The sequence below is a fragment of the Chiloscyllium punctatum genome, chromosome 30 (assembly GCF_047496795.1).
Source record: "Chiloscyllium punctatum isolate Juve2018m chromosome 30, sChiPun1.3, whole genome shotgun sequence".
In the NCBI taxonomy this organism is placed as follows: Eukaryota; Metazoa; Chordata; class Chondrichthyes; order Orectolobiformes; family Hemiscylliidae; genus Chiloscyllium; species Chiloscyllium punctatum.
The window spans coordinates 28,953,246-28,980,756 of record NC_092768.1 but is presented as its reverse complement, the minus strand read 5'-3'; the positions used below and the strand labels follow the sequence as shown (position 1 = coordinate 28,980,756).

The 27,511-nt window shown below is 49.2% G+C and overlaps 1 protein-coding gene across 1 annotated transcript in view; it reads right to left on the bottom strand.

The window, feature by feature from the left end:
* The window catches only part of gabbr1b (gamma-aminobutyric acid (GABA) B receptor, 1b), a 232,337-nt gene that overhangs the window by 109,416 nt on the left and 95,410 nt on the right, over positions 1-27,511 (bottom strand). The window contains 2 exon segments of the mRNA XM_072550149.1: positions 20,949-21,026; positions 21,825-21,888. Coding sequence (XP_072406250.1) covers positions 20,949-21,026; positions 21,825-21,888 — 142 coding nt within the window.

Sequence of the window (27,511 nt, the reverse complement as noted above, 5' to 3'; positions counted from 1 at the left end):
TAAACCATCTGAACCTCTCGATTAGATTCCAGTCTGTAACTCACCCCCAGGTTACCATTATTCTGTATATAAACCATCTGAACCCCTCGATTAGATTCCAGTCTGTAACTCACTCCCAGATATCCATTATTCTAGAAATAAACCATCTGAACCCCTCGATTAGATTCCAGTCTGTAACTCACCCCAGGTGTCCATTATTCTATATATAAACCATCTGAACCCCTCGATTAGATTCCAGTCTGTAACTCACTCCCAGGTGTCCATTATTCTGTATATAAACCATCTGAACCCCTCGATTAGATTCCAGTCTGTAACTCACCCCCAGGTATCCATTATTCTATATATAAACCATCTGAACCCCTCGATTAGATTCCAGTCTGTAACTCACTCCCAGGTATCCATTATTCTATATATAAACCATCTGAACCCCTCGATTAGATTCCAGTCTGTAACTCACTCACAGGTATCCATTATTCTATATATAAACCATCTGAACCCCTCGATTAGATTCCAGTCTGTAACTCACTCCCAGGTGTCCATTATTCTGTATATAAACCATCTGAACCCCTCGATTAGATTCCAGACTGTAACTCACTCCCAGGTATCCATTATTCTATATATAAACCATCTGAACCCCTCGATTAGATTCCAATCTGTAACTCACTCCCAGGTGTCCATTATTCTGTATATAAACCATCTGAACCCCTCGATTAGATTCCAGTCTGTAACTCAATCTCAGGTATCCATTATTCCGTATATAAACCATCTGAACCCCTCGATTAGATTCCAGTCTGTAACTCACTCCCAGATAACCATTATTCTATATATAAACCATCTGAACCCCTTGATTAGATTCCAGACTGTAACTCACTCCCAGGTATCCATTATTCTATATATAAACCATCTGAACCCCTCGATTAGATTCCAGTCTGTAACTCACTCCCAGGTATCCATTATTCTGTATATAAACCATCTGAACCCCTCGATTAGATTCCAGTCTGCAACTCACTCACAGGTATCCATTATTCTATATATAAACCATCTGAACCCCTCGATTAGATTCCAGTCTGTACCTCACTCCCAGGTATCCATTCTTCTATATATAAACCATCTGAACCCCTCGATTAGATTCCAGTCTGTCACTCACTCCCAGGTATCCATTATTCTGTATATAAACCATCTGAACCCCTTGATTAGATTCCAGACTGTAACTCACTCCCAGGTATCCATTATTCTATATATAAACCATCTGAACCCCTCGATTAGATTCCAGTCTGCAACTCACTCACAGGTATCCATTATTCTATATATGAAAACCATCTGAACCCCTCGATTAGATTCCAGTCTGTACCTCACTCCCAGGTATCCATTATTCTATATATAAACCATCTGAACCCCTCAATTAGATTCCAGTTTGTAACTCACTCCCAGGTATCCATTATTCTGCATATAAAACATCTGAACCCCTCGATTAGATTCCAGTCTGTAACTCACTCCCAGGTATCCATTATTCTGTACTTAAACCATCTGAACCCCTCAATTAGATTCCAGTCTGTAACACACCCCCAGGTAACCATTATTCTGTCTATAAACCATCTGAACCCCTCGATTAGATTCCAGTCTGTAACTCACCCCCAGGTATCCATTATTCTATCTATAAACCATCTGAACCCCTCGATTAGATTCCAGTCTGCAACTCACCCCCAGGTATCCATTATTCTGTATATAAACCATCTGAACCCCTCGATTAGATTCCAGTCTGTAACTCACTCCCAGGTATCCATTATTGTCTATATAACCATCTGAACCCCTCGATTAGATTCCAGTCTGTAACTCACCCCCAGGTATCCATTATTCTGTATATAAACCATCTGAACCCCTCAATTAGATTCCAGTCTGTAACTCACTCCCAGGTCTCCATTATTCTGTATATAAACCATTTGAACCCCTCAATTAGATTCCAGTCTGTAACTCACTCCCAGGTATCCATTATTCTATATATAAACCATCTGAACCCCTCGATTAGATTCCAATCTGTAACTCACTCCCAGGTATCCATTATTCTGTATATAAACCATCTGAACCCCTCGATTAAATTCCAGTCTGTAACTCACTCCCAGATATCCATTATTCTATATATAAACCATCTGAACCCCTCGATTAGATTCCAGTCTGTAACTCACCCCCAGGTATCCATTATTCTATATATAAACCATCTGAACCCCTCGATTAGATTCCAGTCTGTAACTCACTCCCAGGTGTCCATTATTCTGTATATAAACCATCTGAACCCCTCGATTAGATTCCAGTCTGTAACTCACCCCCAGGTGTCCATTATTCTATATATAAACCATCTGAACCCCTCGATTAGATTCCAGTCTGTAACTCACTCCCAGGTGTCCATTATTCTGTATATAAACCATCTGAACCCCTCGATTAGATTCCAATCTGTAACTCACTCCCAGGTGTCCATTATTCTGTATATAAACCATCTGAACCCCTCGATTAGATTCCAGTCTGTAACTCAATCTCAGGTATCCATTATTCCGTATATAAACCATCTGAACCCCTCGATTAGATTCCAGTCTGTAACTCACTCCCAGGTATCCATTATTTTGTATATAAACCATCTGAACCCCTCGATTAGATTCCAGTCTGTAACTCACTCCCAGGTATCCATTATTCTGTATATAAACCATCTGAACCCCTTGATTAGATTCCAGACTGTAACTCACTCCCAGGTATCCATTATTCTATATATAAACCATCTGGACCCCTCGATTAGATTCCAGTCTGTAACTCACCCCCAGGTATCCATTATTCTGTATATAAACCATCTGAACCCCTCGATTAGATTCCAGTCTGTTACTCACTCCCAGGTATCCATTATTCTATATATAAACCATCTGAACCCCTCGATTAGATTCCAGTCTGTAACTCACCCCCAGGTATCCATTATTCTGTATATAAACCATCTGAACCCCTCGATTAGATTCCAGTCTGTAACTCACTCACAGGTATCCATTATTCTATATATAAACCATCTGAACCCCTCGATTAGATTCCAGTCTGTAACTCACTCCCAGGTATCCATTATTCTCTCTAACCATCTGAACCCCTCGATTAGATTCCAGTCTGTAACTCACCCCCAGGTATCCATTATTCTGTATATAAACCATCTGAACCCCTCGATTAGATTCCAGTCTGTAACTCACCCCCAGGTATCCATTATTCTATATATAAACCATCTGAACCCCTTGAATAGATTCCAGTCTGTAACTCACCCCCAGGTATCCATTATTCTATATATAAACCATCTGAACCCCTGGATTAGATTCCAGTCTGTAACTCACTCCCAGGTATCCATTATTCTGTATATAAACCATCTGAACCCCTCAATTAGATTCCAGTCTGTAACACACCCCCAGGTAACCATTATTCTGTCTATAAACCATCTGAACCCCTCGATTAGATTCCAGTCTGTAACTCACCCCCAGGTATCCATTATTCTATATATAAACCATCTGAACCCCTCGATTAGATTCCAGTCTGCAACTCACCCCCAGGTATCCATTATTCTGTATATAAACCATCTGAACCCCTCGATTAGATTCCAGTCTGTAACTCACTCCCAGGTATCCATTATTCTGTATATAAACCATCTGAACCCCTCGATTAGATTCCAGACTGTAACTCACTCCCAGGTATCCATTATTCTATATATAAACCATCTGAACCCCTCGATTAGATTCCAATCTGTAACTCACTCCCAGGTGTCCATTATTCTGTATATAAACCATCTGAACCCCTCGATTAGATTCCAGTCCGTACCTCACTCCCAGGTATCCATTATTCTGTATATAAACCATCTGAACCCCTCGATTAGATTCCAGACTGTAACTCACTCCCAGGTATCCATTATTCTATATATAAACCATCTGAACCCCTCGATTAGATTCCAATCTGTAACTCACTCCCAGGTATCCATTATTCTGTATATAAACCATCTGAACCCCTCGATTAGATTCCAGTCTGTAACTCACTCCCAGGTATCCATTATTCTATATATAAACCATCTGAACCCCTCGATTAGATTCCAGTCTGTAACTCACTCCCAGGTATCCATTATTCTGTATATAAACCATCTGAACCCCTCGATTAGATTCCAGTCTGTAACTCACCCCCAGGTATCCATTATTCTATATATAAACCATCTGAACCCCTTGATTAGATTCCAGTCTGTAACTCACCCCCAGGTATCCATTATTCTATATATAAACCATCTGAACCCCTCAATTAGATTCCAGTCTGTAACTCACCCCCAGGTATCCATTATTCTATATATAAACCATCTGAACCCCTCGATTAGATTCCAGTCTGTAACTCACTCCCAGGTATCCATTATTCTATATATAAACCATCTGAACCCCTGGATTAGATTCCAGTCTGTAACTCACTCCCAGGTATCCATTATTCTCTATATAAACCATCTGAACCCCTCGATTAGATTCCAGTCTGTAACTCACTCCCAGATATCCATTATTCTATATACAAACCATCTGAACCCCTCGATTAGATTCCAGTCTGTAACTCACTCCCAGGTATCCATTATTCTATATATAAACCATCTGAACCCCTCAATTAGATTCCAGTCTATAACCCATGGGTCCCTATTTTAACCCAATCTCTATCAGTAGAGTGATTAATTCATATTGTTAACGATTTTTCCCTGTCAGACTGTCCAGGATCTGACTTTGAACCGGGAGAAGGGGGTGGGGGAGAGGGTTAATCCCCTCCTGTGGGAACAGACTGCCCAGGATCTGACTGTGAACTGGGAGAAGGGGGGTGGGGGAGAGGGTTAATCCCCTCCTGTGGGAACAGATTGCCCAGGATCTGACTGTGAACCCGGGGGGGGAGCCGTGGGGAGGGGGGGTGAGTGAGAGGGTTAATCCCCTCCTGTGGCAACAGATTGCCCAGGATCTGACTGTGAACCGGAGAAGGGGGGTGGGGGAGAGGGTTAATCCCCTCCTGTGGGAACGGACTGCCCAGGATCTGACTGTGAACTGGGAGAAGGGGGGTAGGGGAGAGGGTTAATCCCCTCCTGTAGGAACAGACTGCCCAGGATCTGACTGTGAACCGGGAGGTGGGTGAGAGGGTTAATCCCCTCCTGTGGGAACAGACTGCCCAGGATCTGACTGTGAACTGGGAGAAGGGGGGTAGGTGAGAGGGTTAATCCCCTCCTGTGGGAACAGACTGCCCAGGATCTGACTGTGAACTGGGAGAAGCGGGGTAGGTGAGAGGGTTAATCCTCTCCTGTAGGAACGGACTGCCCAGGATCTGACTGTGATTCGGGGGGTTGGGTGAGAGGGTTAATCCTCTCCTGTAGGAACAGGTTGCCCAAGGATCTGACTGTGAACCGGGGGTTGGGGAGGCGGGGTGAGTGAGAGGGTTAATCCCCTCCTGTCGGAACAGACTGCCCAGGATCTGACTGTGAACCGGGAGGTGGGTGAGAGGGTTAATCTCCTCCTGTGGGAACAGTCTGCCCAGGATCTGACTGTGAACTGGGAGAAGGGGGGTAGGTGAGAGGGTTAATCCTCTCCTGTAGGAACAGACTGCCCAGGATCTGACTGTGAACTCGGAGAAGGGGGGTGGGGGAGAGGGTTAATCCCCTCCTGTAGGAACAGACTGCCCAGGATCTCACTGTGAACTGGGAGAAGGGGGGTAGGTGAGAGGGTTAATCCCCTCCTGTGGGAACAGACTGCCCAGGATCTGACTGTGAACTGGGAGAAGGGGGGTAGGTGAGAGGGTTAATCCTCTCCTGTAGGAACGGACTGCCCAGGATCTGACTGTGATTCGGGGGGTTGGGTGAGAGGGTTAATCCCCTCCTGTCGGAACAGACTGCCCAGGATCTGACTGTGAACCGGGAGGTGGGTGAGAGGGTTAATCCCCTCCTGCGGGAACAGACTGCCCAGGATCTGACTGTGAACTGGGAGAAGGGGGGTGGGGGAGAGGGTTAATCCCCTCCTGCGGGAACAGACTGCCCAGGATCTGACTGTGAACCGGAGAAGGGGGGTGAGTGAGAGGGTTAATCCCCTCCTGTCGGAACAGACTGCCCAGGATCTGACTGTGAACCGGGAGGTGGGTGAGAGGGTTAATCCCCTCCTGCGGGAACAGACTGCCCAGGATCTGACTGTGAACTGGGAGAAGGGGGGTGGGGGAGAGGGTTAATCCCCTCCTGCGGGAACAGACTGCCCAGGATCTGACTGTGAACCGGAGAAGGGGGGTGAGTGAGAGGGTTAATCCCCTCCTGTCGGAACAGACTGCCCAGGATCTGACTGTGAACCGGGAGGTGGGTGAGAGGGTTAATCTCCTCCTGTGGGAACAGTCTGCCCAGGATCTGACTGTGAACAGGAGAAGGGGGGTGGGGGAGAGGGTTAATCCCCTCCTGTGGGAACAGACTGCCCAGGATCTGACTGTGAACTGGGAGAAGGGGGGTAGGTGAGAGGGTTAATCCTCTCCTGTAGGAACAGACTGCCCAGGATCTGACTGTGAACTGGGAGAAGGGGGCTAGGGGAGAGGGTTAATCCCCTCCTGTGGGAACAGACCGCCCAGGATCTGACTGTGAACTGGGAGAAGGGGGGTGGGGGAGAGGGTTAATCCCCTCCTGTGGGAACAGACTGCCCAGGATCTGACTGTGAACTGGGAGAAGGGGGGTAGGGGAGAGGGTTAATCCTCTCCTGTAGGAACAGACTGCCCAGGACCTGACTGTGGACCGGGAGAAGGGGGGTAGGGGAGAGGGTTAATCCCCTCCTGTGGGAACAGACTGCCCAGGATCTGACTGTGAACTGGGAGAAGGGGGGTAGGTGAGAGGGTTAATCCTCTCCTGTAGGAACGGACTGCCCAGGATCTGACTGTGATTCGGGGAGTTGGGTGAGAGGGTTAATCCTCTCCTGTCGGAACAGACTGCCCAGGATCTGACTGTGAACTGGGAGGTGGGTGAGAGGGTTAATCCCCTCCTGTGGGAACAGACTGCCCAGGATCTGACTGTGAACCGGAGAAGTGGGGTGGGTGAGAGGGTTAATCCCCTCCTGTAGGAACAGACTGCCCAGGATCTGACTGTGAACCGGAGAAGGGGGGTAGGTGAGAGGGTTAATCCCCTCCTGTGGGAACAGACTGCCCAGGATCTGACTGTGAACTGGGAGAAGGGGGGTAGGTGAGAGGGTTAATCCTCTCCTGTAGGAACGGACTGCCCAGGATCTGACTGTGATTCGGGGAGTTGGGTGAGAGGGTTAATCCTCTCCTGTCGGAACAGACTGCCCAGGATCTGACTGTGAACCGGGAGGTGGGTGAGAGGGTTAATCTCCTCCTGTGGGAACAGACTGCCCAGGATCTGACTGTGAACCGGGAGGTGGGTGAGAGGGTTAATCCCCTCCTGCGGGAACAGACTGCCCAGGATCTGACTGTGAACTGGGAGAAGGGGGGTGGGGGAGAGGGTTAATCCCCTCCTGCGGGAACAGACTGCCCAGGATCTGACTGTGAACCGGAGAAGGGGGGTGGGGGAGAGGGTTAATCCCCTCCTGTGGGAACAGACTGCCCAGGATCTGACTGTGAACTGGGAGAAGGGGGGTGGGAGAGAGGGTTAATCCCCTCCTGTGGGAACAGACTGCCCAGGATCTGACTGTGAACTGGGAGAAGGGGGGTAGGGGAGAGGGTTAATCCCCTCCTGTGGGAACGGACTGCCCAGGATCTGACTGTGATTCGGGGGGTTGGGTGAGAGGGTTAATCCTCTCCTGTAGGAACAGGTTGCCCAAGGATCTGACTGTGAACCGGGGGTTGGGGAGGCGGGGTGAGTGAGAGGGTTAATCCCCTCCTGTCGGAACAGACTGCCCAGGATCTGACTGTGAACCGGGAGGTGGGTGAGAGGGTTAATCTCCTCCTGCGGGAACAGACTGCCCAGGATCTGACTGTGAACCGGGAGGTGGGTGAGAGGGTTAATCTCCTCCTGTGGGAACAGATTGCCCAGGATCTGACTGTGAACCGGAGAAGGGGGGTGGGGGAGAGGGTTAATCCTCTCCTGTAGGAACAGACTGCCCAGGATCTGACTGTGAACTGGGAGAAGGGGGGTAGGTGAGAGGGTTAATCCCCTCCTGCGGGAACAGACTGCCCAGGATCTGACTGTGAACTGGGAGAAGGGGGGTAGGGGAGAGGGTTAATCCCCTCCTGTAGTAACAGACTGCCCAGGATCTGACTGTGAACCGGGAGGTGGGTGAGAGGGTTAATCCCCTCCTGTGGGAACAGACTGCCCAGGATCTGACTGTGAACTGGGAGAAGGGGGGTAGGGGAGAGGGTTAATCCCCTCCTGTGGGAACAGACTGCCCAGGATCTGACTGTGAACTGGGAGAAGGGGGGTGGGGGAGAGGGTTAATCCCCTCCTGTAGGAACAGACTGCCCAGGATCTGACTGTGAACTGGGAGAAGGGGGCTAGGGGAGAGGGTTAATCCCCTCCTGAGGGAACAGACTGCCCAGGATCTCACTGTGAACTGGGAGGTGGGTGAGAGGGTTAATCCTCTCCTGTAGGAACAGATTGCCCAGGATCTGACTGTGAACTGGGAGAAGGGGGGTGGGGGAGAGGGTTAATCCCCTCCTGTAGGAACAGACTGCCCAGGATCTGACTGTGAACTGGGAGGTGGGTGAGAGGGTTAATCCTCTCCTGTAGGAACAGATTGCCCAGGATCTGACTGTGAACTGGGAGAAGGGGGGTGGGGGAGAGGGTTAATCCCCTCCTGAGGGAACAGACTGCCCAGGATCTGACTGTGAACTGGGAGGTGGGTGAGAGGGTTAATCCTCTCCTGTAGGAACAGATTGCCCAGGATCTGACTGTGAACTGGGAGAAGGGGGGTGGGGGAGAGGGTTAATCCCCTCCTGTAGGAACAGACTGCCCAGGATCTGACTGTGAACTGGGAGAAGGGGGGTAAGGGAGAGGGTTAATCCCCTCCTGTAGGAACAGACTGCCCAGGATCTGACTGTGAACTGGGAGGTGGGTGAGAGGGTTAATCTCCTCCTGCGGGAACAGACTGCCCAGGATCTGACTGTGAACTGGGAGAAGGGGGGTAAGGGAGAGGGTTAATCCCCTCCTGTGGGAACAGATTGCCCAGGATCTGACTGTGAACTGGGAGAAGGGGGGTAGGGGAGAGGGTTAATCCCCTCCTGTCGGAACAGACTGCCCAGGATCTCACTGTGAACTGGGAGAAGGGGGGTGGGGGAGAGGGTTAATCCCCTCCTGAGGGAACAGACTGCCCAGGATCTGACTGCGGAGTCAGGCTTTGGCGAGGGTGTTGTATATTTCTGCCTCTTTTCAGGAATGGCCCACCCAGATCGCTGGTGGTGTTTTCAAGGAGACATCACGGTGGAGCACGGATCTCCAGCTTTGATTTTACGATGGCAACAACCCTGAGAGCCACTGCGGCAATCCACCAAGGTTGCTATGGTGACCTAAATGAGAGGCCTGCATGAGTCGGAGAAGCTCCAGCGGTTTCTATAGAGATAAAAGACCAGAGTGTTGACATCAAAAACCTTTCCTCCCACGCTCCCAGTATTGTCTCATTACTGGAGCCCTGTACAAGAGCTGTGTGAGGGGGACCAGTATTCCCAGAGGTGTGCGAGGTCACTCCTTCATAACCGCTGTTTCTGAACAAGAAATATCACCTTGCTATCCTTGAATTTTCAACAAAGCAAATATCTCACCTGACTGCTGTACAAACTAATCTTTCCATTAACTTAGAGAGCAGCAAATGGAATAATGGACAGCCTGGGAGTGAGGTACAGACTGGAATCTAATCGAGGGGTTCAGATGGTTTATATATAGAAGAATGGATACCTGGGAGTGAGTTACAGACTGGAATCTAATCGAGGGGTTCAGATGGTTTATATACAGAATAATGGATACCTGGGAGTGAGTTACAGACTGGAATCTAATCGAGGGGTTCAGATGGTTTATATACAGAATAATGGATACCTGGGAGTGAGTTACAGACTGGAATCTAATCGAGGGGTTCAGATGGTTTATATATAGAATAATGGATACCTGGGAGTGAGTTACAGACTGAAATCTAATCGAGGGGTTCAGATGGTTTATATATAGAATAATGGACAGCCTGGGAGTGAGTTACAGACTGGAATCTAATCGAGGGGTTCAGATGGTTTATATACAGAATAATGGATACCTGGGAGTGAGTTACAGACTGGAATCTAATCGAGGGGTTCAGATGGTTTATATACAGAATAATGGATACCTGGGAGTGAGTTACAGACTGGAATCTAATCGAGGGGTTCAGATGGTTTATATACAGAATAATGGATACCTGGGAGTGAGTTACAGACTGGAATCTAATCGAGGGGTTCAGATGGTTTATATACAGAATAATGGATACCTGGGAGTGAGTTACAGACTGGAATCTAATCGAGGGGTTCAGATGGTTTATATATAGAATAATGGATACCTGGGAGTGAGTTACAGACTGGAATCTAATCGAGGGGTTCAGGTGGTTTATATACAGAATAATGGATACCTGGGAGTGAGTTACAGACTGGAATCTAATCGAGGGTTCAGATGGTTTATATACAGAATAATGGATACCTGGGAGTGAGTTACAGTCTGGAATCTAATCGAGGGGTTCAGATGGTTTATATACAGAATAATGGATACCTGGGAGTGAGTTTCAGACTGGAATCTAATCGAGGGGTTCAGATGGTTTATATACAGTAATGGATACCTGGGGGTGAGTTACAGTCTGGAATCTAATCGAGGGGTGCAGATGGTTTATATACAGTAATGGATACCTGGGGGTGAATTACAGACTAGAAACTAATTCATTAGTTGAACTTGATTTGAAAAGGAAATGTTTGAAAAGGGATATGTAAATGAGACAAATCTCAAGCCCAGGGTGTAAGTGTTGGAGATGTGATGCTGTGGTCCCAGAGCGTTGCTGCTAATTAATATCATGTCAGCTTCTATGAGCTGCTGTGGGACGTGTGCAGCACACCAGGCAGCAGGCAGGTCTGGGTGCACTCATTGGGGATGATCCTGGCCCTACTGATGGCTTCCCACACAATACATTGTCTTCACTCCCTCCTTCTCTCTGGGACCTAACGGCTTGTTGTATCCTGTCAGCTTCAAATGCCCTTTCTCGTATCTCTGACGCTGAGTCTGCCTGTGACTCAGAGGAAACCTGTGCGCAGTCGAGTCCCGGTAACCTGAGCACAATCTGAACCGGCACCCCCTGTGTGTGGTACAGGAGTACTGCTGCACTGCTGGAGCTGCCTCATTTCACACGGGTGGGTCAGGATCCTCGCTGCCCTCGGTGGTCTATCTGAAGAGGAGCTAGAATCTTGGCCATCCCTTCCCCCTCGATCATCATCGCTAAGGCAATTTCTCACGCTGCTGTTTGCAAGGTCTCACTGTGTATAAACTGGTTGCTGCGATTTCTGGTTTGCAGCAGTAACTGGCTTGTGTTAATACGGCTGTCTCTATGGTTTCAGCTCAATACAGTGCGGGCTTCATGGACTCTGCCTGCTGTTTGGGATTCAGTCCACTCTCTCTCTCTCTCTCTCTCTCTCTCTCAAGACTCTGTCACTGAGCTAGACTGTCCTTACTCTGACTCTGCTGCTTTACCTTGTTAGCCTCGATCTTAGGAGCTCTGTGAAACTCTCGACTCTCAAACTTGAATATCGAATACCAATTGCAGATCTAGTTCAGGCTTGTGCACGTGATGCCATGGTGGTGGCACAGTGGCTCAGTGGTTAGCACTGCTGCCTCACGGTGCTGGGGACCCCGGTTCGATCCCACCCTTGGTCAACTGTGTGAGTGGGTTTTGCACGTTCTCCCTGTGTGTTGCCTCCCGAAGGGCTTTGGAAACATTGACCTTCCTGCTCCTCGGACGCTGTATGACCTGCCGTACACTTCCAGCTTCACATCCATTGACCCTGGCACCTTCAGTCCTTCCTGTCTCCACAGTCCGACAATGTGCAGGTTAAGGGGATTGGCCATGGGAAATGCAGGGAAGGCTGGGGTGGGATGCACTTCGGAGGGGCAGTGTGGGGCCGAAGGGCTGAATGGCCTGCTTCCACACTGTTGGGATTCCACCATATTAATCCTCATTATTCTAGTGACTACTACATTGATCCTAAGGCCATCTAGTGCACAGGCCACGATAGGTGCTATACAAATGCAAGTCATTCTGTCAGTGAAGTTTTGATATACTATTGTAGCTGGATCCTCAGTCTCAGCGGGAAGCCAACAGATGGTACTGGTACATTCCTGACCCCCTGCCAGTGGAAATGAGAGAATATTACCAGGGTCAGGAAAGCCAGGAAGGGATCCTGACAAACCCTCCCATTTCTTAAACCCACAGCATTTCGAAATATGCCATCTGGGGGTGGGAGTCCCTCAGTGTGGCAGCTGTACACTGGACTCAATGCTTTAATACTGGATTAGTGGTGCTGGAAGAGCACAGCAGTTCAGGCAGTATCCGAGGAGCAGCGAAATCTGCCTGAACTGCTGTGCTCTTCCAGCACCACTAATCCAGTATTTGCTCTCCAGCATCTGCAGTTATTGTTTTTACCTCAATGCTTTAATATACATGTGGCTTTGTACAGCTACAACATCAGATCAACAACACTTCGAGACTTCCGCAGCAGCCACATCTTTGTATAAGGACCCTGCAATTCATTCTCTTTGTTAAATATTTACTCATCCCCTTTATTAGAGTTAGAGCAATATTGGATCTGATCCCTCTGATTTCCTCTGATCTCCTGATACAGGGACTGTCTGGTCTCCTGGTGCAGGCAGTGTCTGGTCTCCTGGTGCAGGCAGTGTCTGGTCTCCTGGTGCAGGCAGTGTCTGGTCTCCTGGTGCAGGGATCGTCTGGTCTCCTGGTGCAGGGATCGTCTGGTCTCCTGGTGCAGGGATCATCTGGTCTCCTGGTGCAGGCAGTGTCTGGTCTCCTGGTGCAGACAGTGTCTGGTCTCCTGGTGCAGGGATCATCTGGTCTCCTGGTGCAGGCAGTGTCTGGTCTCCTGGTGCAGACAGTGTCTGGTCTCCTGGTGCAGGGATCATCTGGTCTCCTGGTGCAGGCAGTGTCTAGTCTCCTGGTGCAGACAGTGTCTGGTCTCCTGGTGCTGGGATCATCTGGTCTCCTGATGCAGGCAGTGTCTGGTCTCCTGGTGCAGGCAGTGTCTGGTCTCCTGGTGCAGGCAGTGTCTGGTCTCCTGGTGCAGGCAGTGTCTGGTCTCCTGGTGCAGGCAGTGTCTGGTCTCCTGGTGCAGGCAGTGTCTGGTCTCCTGGTGCAGACAGTGTCTGGTCTCCTGGTGCAGGCAGTGTCTGGTCTCCTGGTGCAGGGACCATCTGGTCTCCTGATGCAGACAGTGTCTGGTCTCCTGGTGCAGGGACCGTCTGGTCTCGTGATACAGGGACCGTCTGGTCTCCTGATACAGGGACCGTCTGGTCTCCTGGTGCAGACAGTGTCTGGTCTCCTGGTGCAGACAGTGTCTGGTCTCCTGGTGCAGGGACCGTCTGGTCTCCTGGTGCAGGGACCGTCTGGTCTCCTGGTGCAGGCAGTGGCTGGTCTCCTGATACAGGGACCGTCTGGTCTCCTGGTGCAGACAGTGGCTGGTCTCCTGATACAGGGACCGTCTGGTCTCCTGGTGCAAGCACTGTCTGGTCTCCTGATACAGGGACCGTCTGGTCTCCTGGTGCAAGCACTGTCTGGACTCCTGATACAGGGACTGTCTGGTTTCCTGGTGCAGGCAGTGCCTGGTCTCCTGATGCAGGCAGTGTCTGGTCTCCAGATGCAGGGGCCGTCTGGTCTCCAGATGCAGGGACCGTCTGGTCTCCTGTTGCAGGGACCGTCTGGTCTCCTGTTGCAGGGACTGTCTGGTCTCCTGATGCAGGGACCGTCTGGTCTCCTGATGCAGGGACCGTCTGGTCTCCTGATGCAGGCAGTGCCTGGTCTCCTGGTGCAGGCAGTGTCTGGTCTCCTGATGCAGGGACCATCTGGTCTCCTGATGCAGGGACCGTCTGGTCTCCTGGTGCAAGCAGTGTCTGGTCTCCTGATGCAGGCAGTGCCTGGTCTCCTGGTGCAGGGACCATCTGGTCTCCTGGTGCAGGCAGTGTCTGGTCTCCTGATGCAGGGACCATCTGGTCTCCTGATGCAGGCAGTGTCTGGTCTCCTAATGCAGGGACTGTCTGGTCTCCTGATGCAGGCAGTATCTTGGTCTCCTGGTGCTGGCAGTGTTTGGTCTCCTGATGCAGGAGGTGTCTGGTCTCCTGATGCAGGCAGTGTCTGGTCTCCTGATGCAGGAGGTGTCTGGTCTCCTGATGCAGGGACCATCTGGTCTCCTTATGCAGGCACTGTCTTGGTCTCCTGGTGCAGGGACCATCTGGTCTCCTGGTGCAGGCAGTGCCTGGTCTCCTGGTGCAGGGACTGTCTAGTCTCCTGGTGCAGGGACCGTCTGGTCTCCTGGTGCAGGGACCGTCTGGTCTCCTGATGCAGGAACCATCTGGTCTCCTGGTGCAGGGACCGTCTGGTCTCCTGGTGCAGGCAGTGTCTGGTCTCCTGGTGCAGGGACTGTCTGGTCTCCTGATGCAGGCAGTGTCTGGTCTCCTGGTGCAGGGACCGTCTGGTCTCCTGATGCAGGCAGTGTCTGGTCTCCTGATGCAGGCAGTGTCTGGTCTCTTGGTGCAGGGACCGTCTGGTCTCCTGATGCAGGCAGTGTCTTGGTCTCCTGATGCAGGCAGTGTCTGGTCTCTTGGTGCAGGGACCGTCTGGTCTCCTGATGCAGGCAGTGTCTGGTCTCTTGGTGCAGGGACTGTCTGGTCTCCTGATGCAGGCAGTGTCTTGGTCTCCTGATGCAGGCAGTGTCTGGTCTCCTGGTGCAGGGACCATCTGGTCTCCTGATGCAGGCAGTGTCTGGTCTCCTAATGCAGGCAGTGTCTGGTCTCTTGGTGCAGGGACTGTCTGGTCTCCTGATGCAGGCAGTGTCTGGTCTCCTGATGCAGGGACTGTCTGGTCTCCTGATGCAGGCAGTGTCTGGTCTCTTGGTGCAGGACCGTCTGGTCTCCTGATGCAGGCAGTGTCTTGGTCTCCTGATGCAGGCAGTGTCTTGGTCTCCTGATGCAGGCAGTGTCTGGTCTCCTGGTGCAGGGACTGTCTGGTCTCCTGGTGCAGGGACCATCTAGTCTCCTGATGCAGGCAGTGTCTTGGTCTCCTGATGCAGGCAGTGTCTTGGTCTCCTGATGCAGGCAGTGTCTGGTCTCCTGATACAGGCAGTGTCTGGTCTCTTGATGCAGGCAGTGTCTGGTCTCCTGATGCAGGTAATCTCTTTTTTCTGAGAGCGGCTGTTCCTTTTCCAGTTCGCTTCACACTGTGGCTGTATTTTCATCACTTTTCTCTCTGTCTTTTTTTCACTTGCGACACTGCATGACTAATGTGATTAATTTCTACCCAGCCGGCTCAAGCTGTGAGCACAAACTGCTGCGATTCACGTACTGTCCCGTGACTCCTTCTCTCCTCATTTACTTGCAGCTGCAACTCACTAAACCTTGCTTTCATTTAATAAGATCTACTGCCTCCTTCTTCTTGACAAATACCTCATTTTGCATTTATATGGCCACGCTAAGACCACAGGATGTTGGTGCAGAAGTAGGATATCCAGCCCAACTAGTCTGCTCTGCCATTCAACGATCTGATAATCCACAATTTCAATTTCCTACCTCTCCTCCATAACCCTTACTTCCCTTACCAATTAAAAATCTATTCCAGCCTTGAATGTACACAACGAACCAGCCTTTGTAGTCAATAATTCCACAGATTCACTGCCCTCTGAGAGAATTAATTGTTGTTAATCTGGAGTTTTAATTCAGATAAATGTGAGGTGCTGCATTTTGGGAAAGCAAATCTTTGCAGGACTTATACACTTAATTGTAAGGTCCTAGGGAGTGTTGCTGAACAAAGAGACCTTGGAGTGCAGGTTCATATCTCCTTGAAAGTGGAGTTGCAGGTAGATAGGATAGTGAAGAAAGTGTTTGGTATGCTTTCCTTTATTGGTCAGAGTATTGAGTACAGGAGTTGGGAGGTCATGTTGTGGCTGTACAGGACATTGGTTAGGCCACTGTTGGAATATTGCGTGCAATTCTGGTCTCCTTCCTATCGGAAAGATGCTGCGAAACTTGAAAGGGTTCAGAAAAGATTTACAAGGATGTTGCCAGGGTTGGAGGGTTTGAGCTACAGGGAGAGGCTGAACAGGCTGGGGCTATTTTCCCTGGAGCGTCAGAGGCTGAGGGGTGACCTTATAGAGGTTTACAAAATTATGAGGGGCATGGATAGGGTAAATAGGCAAAGTCTTTTCCCTGGGGTTGGGGAGTCCAGAACTAGAGGGTATAGGTTTAGGGTGAGAGGGGAACGATATAAAAGAGACCTAAGGGGCGACTTTTTCACACAGAGGGTGGTACGTGTATGGAATGAGCTGCCAGAGGAAGTGGTGGAGGCTGGCACAATTGCAACATTAAAAAGGCATTTGGATGTGTATATGAATAGGAAGGGTTTGGAGGGATATGGGCCGGGTGCTGGCAGGTGGGACTAGATTGGGTTGGGATATCTGGTCGGCATGGACGGGTTGGGCCGAAGGGTCTGTTTCTGTGCTGTACATCCCTATGACTCTGCCTTAAAGGTGTTGCACAGCTCCTTACTCTGAGATGATCCCTTCTGGTCTCAGATTCTCCCATGAGGGGAAACAATCTTTCCACATCTACCTTGTCAAGTCCCCGAGGAATCTTGTATGTTTCAATAAGATCTCCTCTCAATCTTCTCACCTCCAATGAATACAGACTCAACCTACCCAGCCTCTCCTCATTAGACAGTCCCTTGAGACATGGTATCAACCTAGTGAGGTTTTTCTGGAATGCCAGCACATCTTCGATAAGGGGCCCAAAACATTTCACAGTATTCTAGGTGTGGTTTAATAGTGCCTTGTACAGTTTAGTAAGACCACCCTATCTTTAAAGCCTTTGAAACAGAGAGTAACAATCTCCCTGTTAAATTTGTGTGTGAGCTTTTTTTTTGTAATTTGAATGTGAGGACTCCCAAATCCCTCTGTGTTTACAATAGACAATAGGTGCAGGAGTAGGCCATTCTGCCCTTCGAGCCTGCACCACCATTCAATATGATCATGGCTGATCATTCCCAATCAGTATCCTGTTCCAGCCTTATCTCCATAACCCTTGATTCCACTATCCTTGAGAGATCTATCCAACTCTTTCTTAAATGAATCCAGAGACTGGGCCTCCACTGCCCTCTGGGGCAGAGCATTCCACACAGCCACCACTCTCTGGGTGAAGAAGTTTCTCCTCATCTCTGTCCTAAATGGTCTACCCCGTATTTTTAAGCTGTGTCCTCTGGTTCGGGACTCACCTATCAGCGGAAACATGTTTCCTGCCTCCAGAGTGTCCAATCCTTTAATAATCTTATTCATCTCAAACAGATCCCCTCTCAGTCTTCTAAACTCAAGGGTATACAAGCCCAGCTTTATGTTGCAGCTTTATGTAGCCATTCTCCATTTAAATAATACCCGTTTCCTCTAATCTTCTTGTCAAAACTACACATTTCCCCACATTCCATTCCATTCACCAAGTCTTTGCCCACTTCCTTACCCTGTCTACATCCCTCTGCAGACTCTCAGTGTGCCATCTTCACCACTTGCATTCCTGCCTGTTTCTGTGTCATCTGCGAACATGGTGACGGACTGTTCACTTTCTTCACCCAAGTCATTAATATATAATAAATAATTGTGACCCCGGAACTAACCCTTGCTGCACTCCTCTAGTTACAGGTTACCAACCTGAAACTACCATCTTTATCCTGACTGTCTGTTTTCCATTGGTGAGCCAATCTTCCATCTGTGGTAATATGTAACATCATGGGCTCTTGTTATGTAGCCTAACCCTGTGGTCCCTTATCAAATACCTTCTGAAAATCCAAATACATTACATCCCCTTCAGCTATCCTGCTCGAGATCTCTTCGAAAGAATGTGAATACATTTGCCAGGCATAAATCCCCTGCTTTTGTGAAGATATGCTGACTCTGTTTGATCTTATTCAGCACATCTAAATGGTTTGCTGTTTATTATAGACTCTCACAATTCTCAAGAACAGATATGAAGCAAATTAGCCTGTAGTTATCATAGAATCATTGGGATGTACAGCATGGAAACACACCCTTTGGTCCAACCGTCCATGCCGACCAGATATCCCAACCCAATCTAGTCCCACCTGCCAGCACCCAGCCCATATCCCTCTAAACCCTTCCTATTCATATACCCATCCAGATGCCTCTTAAATGTTGCAACTGTACCAGCCTCCACCACTTCCTCTGGCAGCTCATTCCATACACGTACCACCCTCTGTGTTAAAAAGTCGCCCCTTAGGTCTCTTTTATATCTTTTCCCTCTCACCCTAAACCTATGCCCTCTAGTTCTGGACTCCCCCACCCCAGGGAAAAGACTTTGTCTATTTATCCTATCCATGCCCCTCATAATTTTGTAAACCTCTATAAGGTCACCCCTCAGCCTCCGACGCTCCAGGGAAAATAGCCCCAGCCTGTTCAGCCTCTCCCTGTAGCTGAAGTCCTCCAACCCTGGCAACATCCTTGTAAATCTTTTCTGAACCCTTTCAAGTTTTCTTCTTCCCTTTTTAACTCGAGGTGTAACATTGGCAACCTTCTTGCACTTCTCTAGAATCTAAGGAGTCTTGGAAGATGACCACTAGTGCATCCCCTATCTCTGCAGGTACTTCCTTTAACATCTGAGGATATACCCCATCAGGTCCAGGGCACATATAACCTCTTGGCCCTATTCGTCCCCATGTACCTGTTCTCTAGCGATAGTTGTCATCTCAATTCCCTCTCTTTCTTTCCTTCCTTATTCTTTTGGATTTCTTGGAATGCCACCATGAACACTAATGCAAAGGATTTCTTCAGTCTCTCTGCCATTTCCTCGTTTCCCTATTATTCTGCCTCCAGCCTCATTCTTGAAGGGACCTTTGTTCACTTCCATTCAATCTTTCTTTATATGTAATTAAAGAAGCTCTTGCTGATAACCTTGACGATAATTGCCAGTTCATCCTCAAAGATGACTTCTTCTCGTTATTATTTTTTGATCGTCTTTTGCTGGTTTTTAAAACTTCTGTCAGCCCTCCGGTTTACCACCAATCTTTGACACTTTTATGGGTTTTCTTGCAATGTTGATGGTATCTTTCATTTTCCTGGTCAACCATAGTTGGCTCAAAAACCTCCCTGAAAGCTTGCTTTCTCACTGCGATGTGTCACAAACTATTTCTTAAGCATCTGTCCCTGATAATCTTTGCTGCAAGTCCCCCTTCCCATCCATTTTAATTAACCCCCTCATTCCTTTGTACTGTGGTATGGACATTGTTTACTAGGGATTTTCTCTCTCTGTCTCTGAGGTAATTTATTAAACCCTCCCACATCATGCATTACCAAACCCAAAACAGCCTGATGGCCTGGGTTGGATCCAAAACATATTTCTCCAGGAACCTGTCCCAAAAACAGCGCATGAATTAAAAACAGAACATGTTGGAGAAACTCAGCAGGTCTGGTCACATCTGTGGAGACTGAAGCAAGAGTTTATGTTCGACTTTTCCGTGTGACCTGTTTTCGGAACCCGGTTCTGAAGAGAAGTCACGCTGGACTCAACACGTTAACTGCCCGGCTGTTTTAAACCCTAACATTAGCCAGTCTTTATTTCAGGTTTCCAGCATCCCAGAGTGTTTTCTGTTTCATGCTCTATAAATTCTCCCCACTCTGTCAATTTGACTTTCCCAAACTCCAATGAAGGTTAAAGCCACTCGTGATTAATGTACTGCCTTGTTTTATATGCCCTTCTTATTTCCTGATTGATTCCCTGTCCTACAACGTAGTTAATGTCAGGGGCCTTATAGACTCCTCCCACTAGTGTCCTAGTCTCCTCGTTATTTCTTACTATCACACCTCCTGATCCGAGATCATTTACTGTTATTGTACTTATTCGTTCACGTGTCCCACAACCCTTCCTGCCTATGTGTTGCTGAGATTTCTATGTTTGGACACTCTGTACGTTCCTAAACCAGTCTGGGCATCGTTACCTAAATAACTTTCCTGCAACACTTTACCATCTTTTGTTTGATTTATAAGTTTAAATATCCCTTCCCCAGAACCCTGCCCCCATCTCTAATTAGTTTAAAGTCCTCTCCCCAGTGCTGACCCTCTGACAGTGCAGCACTCCCTCAGTACTACTCTCCGACAGTGCGGCACTCCCTCAGTACTGACCCTCTGACAGTGCGGCACACCCTCAGTACTGACCCTGTGACAGTGCAGCACTCCCTCAGCACTGACCCTCTGGCAGTGCAGCACTCCCTCAGTACTGACCCTCTGGCAGTGCAGCACTCCCTCAGTACTGACCCTCTGACAGTGCAGCACTCCCTCAGTACTACTCTCCGACAGTGCAGCACTCCCTCAGTACTGACCCTCTGACAGTGTGGCACTCCCTCAGTACTGACCCTCTGACAGTGCGGCACTCCCTCAGTACTGACCCTCTGACAGTGCGGCACTCCCTCAGTACTGACCCTCTGACAGTGCAGCACGCCTTCAGTATTGCACCATGATTGCTAAATGGTCGATGTTGTGCCAAATATACTGACATTGAATTTAGTCCAATGAGCTTCTGACTTTCAGTCAACAGAGGAACACACTGCTAATGGAATTCTTCTTCCACCTCTGAGTAAGTAACTCATGATGAATAATAAACCAAGGGTAGGGTCCAATTGTGTGCCGCCCAGCTTCCTACAACTGAACATTGGGACTCAGGCTGTGAATGTGAGTCATGGGACAGAGTGACTCACCAAACCAACGGTCAGTGCCAAAGAAAGACATGTTGTCGTTTGTGCTGTCGTAGTAACCAATCTTCACGTATTTAGCGTCTGTGGGGGAAAGGGCAAATCATTTGGTTACTGAGCCATTCAAGATAAAATTGGCCAACTGTTCAGTGGCCACAGCTCAAAATCACGAACAAAATTCACCCATAGCTCTTCCATTCACAGTCGGACACTGGGCAGCCTGTTCCCAGTGGAAGGGATTATATCTCCTATCGCCTTCCCCCCCTCCTCCCCCAAACACACACAACCCGCCACACACACACAGACATACACACACAGACACACACACAGATGCACACACAGACATACACAGACACAGACACACACACAGAGACACACAGACACACACACGCACACAGACACACACACACATTGACACAAACACACACACAGCCACAGACACACACTGACACAGACAAACACACACAGAGCCACACACACACACACACACCGATATATACACACAGAGACACACTCTCACACACACACCCACACACAGGCACACATACTGACACAAACACACATAGAGCCACACACACAGACACAGACATATACACACAGAGACACACACTCACACACACAGCCACAGACACAGACAAACACACACACACAGTCACACACACACACACACACATTGACACAAACACACACACAGCCACACTAAACACACACATTGACACAGACAAACACACAGAGCCACACAGACGCACGCACACACATACACACATATACACACGTGCACACGTGCACACAGACACGTACAGAGCCACAAAGACACACAGACACACAGACACACACACACACACACACACACACACAGCTGCAGCACCAGAAGAAGTACACCTTGCAATTGCTCCACCATTGTCCAGGCCATCCGAGATCCGCTGGCATCGAACACCACATGACCCTAGAGGAGAGGAGGAATACATAAGTACAGAACGTGTTGAATTGGAAAATACTGAGACACTCAGGAAAAGTTATCAGGCCGCGGAAACATCAAACTGATGTTCACTTGTTTGAAAGATCTAAAGCTATGAGCATTAACACACACAAACACACATACACACAGACTCTCTCACATACACACAGACACACACACACACACACACACACAGACACACACAGACTCTCACACACACACACACAGACACACACACACATACTCTCTCACACACACACAGACACACACACACAGTCTCACACACACACATACACACAGACACACACACACACACACAGACACACACACACACACACAGACACACACAGACTCTCACACACACACACACAGACACACACACACATACTCTCTCACACACACACAGACACACACACACAGTCTCACACACACACATACACACAGACTCTCTCACACACACACAGACACACAGACACAGACACACAGACACACATACACACAGACTCTCTCACACACAGACACACACACACAGACACACAGACACACAGACTCTCTCACACACAGACACACACACACAGACACACATACACACAGACTCTCTCTCACACACACACACACACACAGACACACATACACACAGACTCTCTCACACACACACAGACACACAGACTCTCTCACACACAGACACACACACACAGACACACATACACACAGACTCTCTCTCACACACACACACACACACACACACACAAACTCCCCACCGGTTCTAGCACATAGGAAGATGGCTGTGGTTGTTGGAGGTCAGTTATCTCAGCTCCAGGACAGCTCTGCAGGAGCTCCTCAGGTTAGTGTCCAAGGGCCAGCCATCCTCAGCTCCTTGCTCAATGCCCATTGCTCCACCATAAGGTCCGAGGTGGGGATGTTCGTCAATGATTGCACAGCTGCTCAGCAACATTCTCAACTCCTCAGGTACTGAAGCAGCCCGTACCCAAATGCAGCAAGACCTGGACACTGTTCAGACTTGGGCTGGCAAACTGGCAAGTAACATTTACGCCACACAAGAGTCAGGCTGGGGCATCTCTGACAGGACGGAATTCAATTCCTTGTGGATTTATGAACAGGAATGATGGAAAGGTCACTCAGGTGAGTGTATATTCATAGTATCCCTACAGTGTGGAAACAGGCCCCCTGTCCACACCAACCCCCGAAGAGTAGCCCACCCAGACCCATTCCGCCTACCCTATTATTCTATATTTACCCCTGACTAATGTGCCTAACCTAGAAATCCCTGGACACTAAGGGGCAATTTAGCAGGGCTAGTTCACCCTAACCTCGAGAGTGTGGTGCTGGAAAAGCACAGCAAGTCAGGCTGCATCTGAGGAGCAGGAGAATCAACATTTCGGGGATAAGCCTTCCTGGGACTCATTCCTGATGAAGGGCTCCTCAGATGCTGCCTGACCTGCTGCGCTTTTCCAGCGTCACACTCTCGACTCTGATCTCCAGCACCTGCAGTCCTCACTTTCTCCCAATTCACCCGGCCTGTGGATCTTCGGGGCTGTGGGAGGGAACCCACCCAGACGCGGGGGAGAATGTGCAAACCCCACACAGACAGTTGCCCGAGGCTGGGATCGAACCCAGGACCCTGGCGCTGTGAGGCAGCAGCGCTAACCACTGAGCCATCGTGCTGCCCCCTAAGAACAGGGTGTGTACGACTGACAGAGGTCCTGACAATATGCCTTTGGGCATGTGACAAACATGCGAGGGCGATGTGACTGAGCTGTGGTATCTGTTGGACAGTCATGCTGATGGTAAACAGATACTGTTCCGGACTGGTTAATTAAAGAAGGCAAATGGAATTCTGTCCTCGGTTGCTCGGGGACAAGAAGTGTCGTCTACAACTGTATAATATGTTGATGAGGCCAAACCTGGAGTGCTGTGTACACGCTTGGTCCCTCATCTTTCAGTGGAAAAGATATACTGGCACCAGAGGCTGTTGGGGATGAGGGGGGTTGACACATCGAGAACAGCTAAATAAGTTATTGCCTTCATTCATTCATAGGGTGATCTGATTGAAGCCTACAAGATTCTGAGGACAGAAAAGATGCAGAGAAGATGGCTGCACCATTGGGTGGGGTGGGGACTGTCTCGAATTAAGGGGCACAGTTACGGGATTCCTATGGCATTCCTACGGGAACTCTATCAGCAAACACATTGACTTGGATCCCATTTACTACCCCACCTGAGAAAAAGAACAGGAAATGACATCACCACAGGACATTATGTCACCAACCCAAGGACATACCACCAGTGCTTCATCCGGAGGCTCACTGATGATGTTACCCAGTATGGTGACGAAACATCTGAAAACGAACCTTCCAGCTCAGCGAGCAAACCTCCATCCAGAACCTCAACCTGAGTGACAAATCTTCTCAAAACTCGCTCAGGGAACACTCATTTAAAATGGAGGTGAAAAGGAATATCTTCTCCCTGAGAGATGTGGAGGCCATATCACTGTTAGTGTTGAAAGGGGAAATAGATTTTCGCAAATCTGAGCGTTGGTGGCTGGCGAGAGACAGGAGTGGAGGCCTGTGGCAGATCAGCCAAGGTCTCACCGAGGGCAGGCCAGAGGCTGGGAATACTGCAGTAATCAACTCAACTCCCGACTCCTCAAAACCTGCCCGCAAGACACAAGTCAGGAATGTGATCGAATAGATGGGGGCAGCTCCAACAACACTCGACTAATCTTGACACCATCCAGGACAAAGCAGTCCAGCTGACTGGCACTACACCTACCACCTTCAATATTCACTTAGGCAGAAGCAGTGGTATTGTGATAACATCACTGAGCTGGCAATCTCGAGGTCCTTGGGTCTGATATCCCCAGAGACAAGTGTTCAAACTCAATGGATACTTTTATAAAGCTAGCCTCAGTTTTGGTGCTGTTGGTTCGTTCACTCATATCCTTATGTGCTGTGGCCTACATGTGACTCCTGACTGACAGGAACGTGATTGACTTTAAACTAGCCGAGCAAGCTACTCAGGTGACTGGGGCGGACAAACAAATGCAGGCCTTGCCACCCCACGCTTGAATGAATTTGAAACGTTCACTCCATCTACCGACACTGCACGATGGAAAGAGTGTTCATCACCTACAAGGTGCACTGCAGTGACTCACCAAGACCCCCCAACAGTAGGTTCTAGCCCCGTGGCCTCTGCTGCCCTGAGGGATAAGGATAGCACATACATGGGAACACCACTATCACCTGCAAATCCCCCTCCAGGCCACTCAATATCCTGACTTGGAAATATATTGTTGTTGGGGTGGTATGGTGGCTCACTGGTTAGCGCTGCTACCTCACAGCGCCAGGGACCCGGGTTCGATTCCAGTCTCGATCTCTGTGGAGTCTGCACATTCTCCCCGTGTCTGCGTGGGTTTCCTCCCTCAGTCCAAGGATGTGCAGGTTAGGGTGAATTGGCTGTGCTTAATTGCCCCATAGTGTTCAGGGGTGTGTAGGTTAGGTGTATTAGTCAGGGGTGAATGTCGAGTCATAGGCTAGGGGGATGGTGTGGAGGGTCGGTGTGGACTTGTTGGGCCGAAGGGCCTTTTCCCACACTGTAGGGATTCTGTATTCCTTCACTGTCGCTGGGACAAAGTCTCGGAAACCCCTTCCTACCACAGCACCGGGTGCATACGGACAGCTCCCTACCACCTTGTCCTGGGCCAACAAGGGGTTAGCAGTCGGGACGCACACATCCGATGAATGAATAATTAAGAAGTATTCACACACACGCATATGGGTCAAACGCAGGCAAACGGGACTAGTTCAATGTGGGAAAGCTGCTCGGTTGGACTGAAGGGGATAGGAAGGACTGCAGATGCTGGAAGTCAGAGTCGGGGGGGGGGGGGGGGGGGGAAGGCACAGGCAGAGGAGCAGGAGAGTCAACATTTCGGGTTGGGAGCTTACACCCGAACTGAAGGATCTGTTTCCGCGCTGTATGACTCAATGTCATTGGCGTGGGATGGACTTGAAGGGCTGAATGGCCTGCTGTGCTACAAATGACTCTAGCAGCCCTGTGCCAACTGCACGGATAGATTCTCAACTTGGTGAGGAAGGGAAACGTTCCTGGTGTAGCAGGTCCGGACCTGAACCAAGATTTGAAAAAAACAACCCAAACCTGAGAGCTCACATTGACAGGGGAGTGCAGACAGAAGCCAGGAGATCACACAATGATTGTGTTAGACCGTAAATGCGGCTGAGATGCTGAGTGTGGTTTTGGACCCTCACCAAGGGAAGGATAAACAGCTTCAGGAACAAACACAGCACCGGGGTGGGGGGGGGGCAAGTTTCTTTCAGAGATGTTCAACATGATGAAGTCGTGGCTCAACAGGAAAATGACGGTTTCAGGCTGGAGATTTAGCAGTTAAGCAGTAAAGAACTGATCGTCTTTTGGATATGATCTTAAACCCAGGACCCTCCTTCCCTCTCAGCACACAGCACCATTCCTAAAGACAGCGAGGGAGGGCTCCTGCTAAACCAGCATTACTTCAACACAGGTAATTAACTTTCTACCTAAAAATGTCTTTGTTTCCACACACCAGGGATTTGACCACATTGTACAGTAACACATTGGTGTGCAAAACCACTCAAACACAACACACTTTATTTACGGACGGTAACTTATACAGACACACACAAATATAGATAAACGCACCTGAGCGCAGACAGAAAAGCATGCAGACAGACAGATAAAAACACACAGGTCTAAATGCACAGACAGACATAGACAGATGTACAAGCACAGACACTGATAAGCACAGGCAGATATAAACAGTCAGACAAAGGCATACCGGGACAGGCAAATAGGGACAGATATCCTCAGAGTCACAAGATACTCACAGAGAGAAACACAAGCCAACACGCACAGTCAGACACAGGTAGATGCCCACATAGGCAAACCTACAAATGGAGACTGAGAAAGGCCGGTGGGGGGGGGGGGAGTGGGGGGGGTGGGGAGGAGGCTGGGGAAGAGAGAGAAAGAGAGAGAGAGACACACACACACACAAACAGGCATAGAGACGCTCACACACACACAGGTATAGAGATGCGCACACACACACACACACAGGTATAGAGACACACACACACAGGCATAGAGACACACACACACACACACACACACAGGCATAGAGACGCTCACACACACACACAGGTATAGAGAAGCGCAAACACACAGGTATAGAGACACACACACACAGGTATAGAGACGCGCACACACACACACAACCAGGTATAGAGATGCGCGCACACACACACACACACACACAGGTATAGAGACACACACACATACACACACACACACAGGTTTAGAGACGCGCACACACACACACACACACACACACACACACACACAGGTATAGAGACACACACACACAGGCATAGAGACACACACACACACACACACACACAGGCATAGAGACGCTCACACACACACACAGGTATAGAGAAGCGCAAACACACAGGTATAGAGACACACACACACAGGTATAGAGACGCGCACACACACACACAACCAGGTATAGAGATGCGCGCACACACACACACACACACAC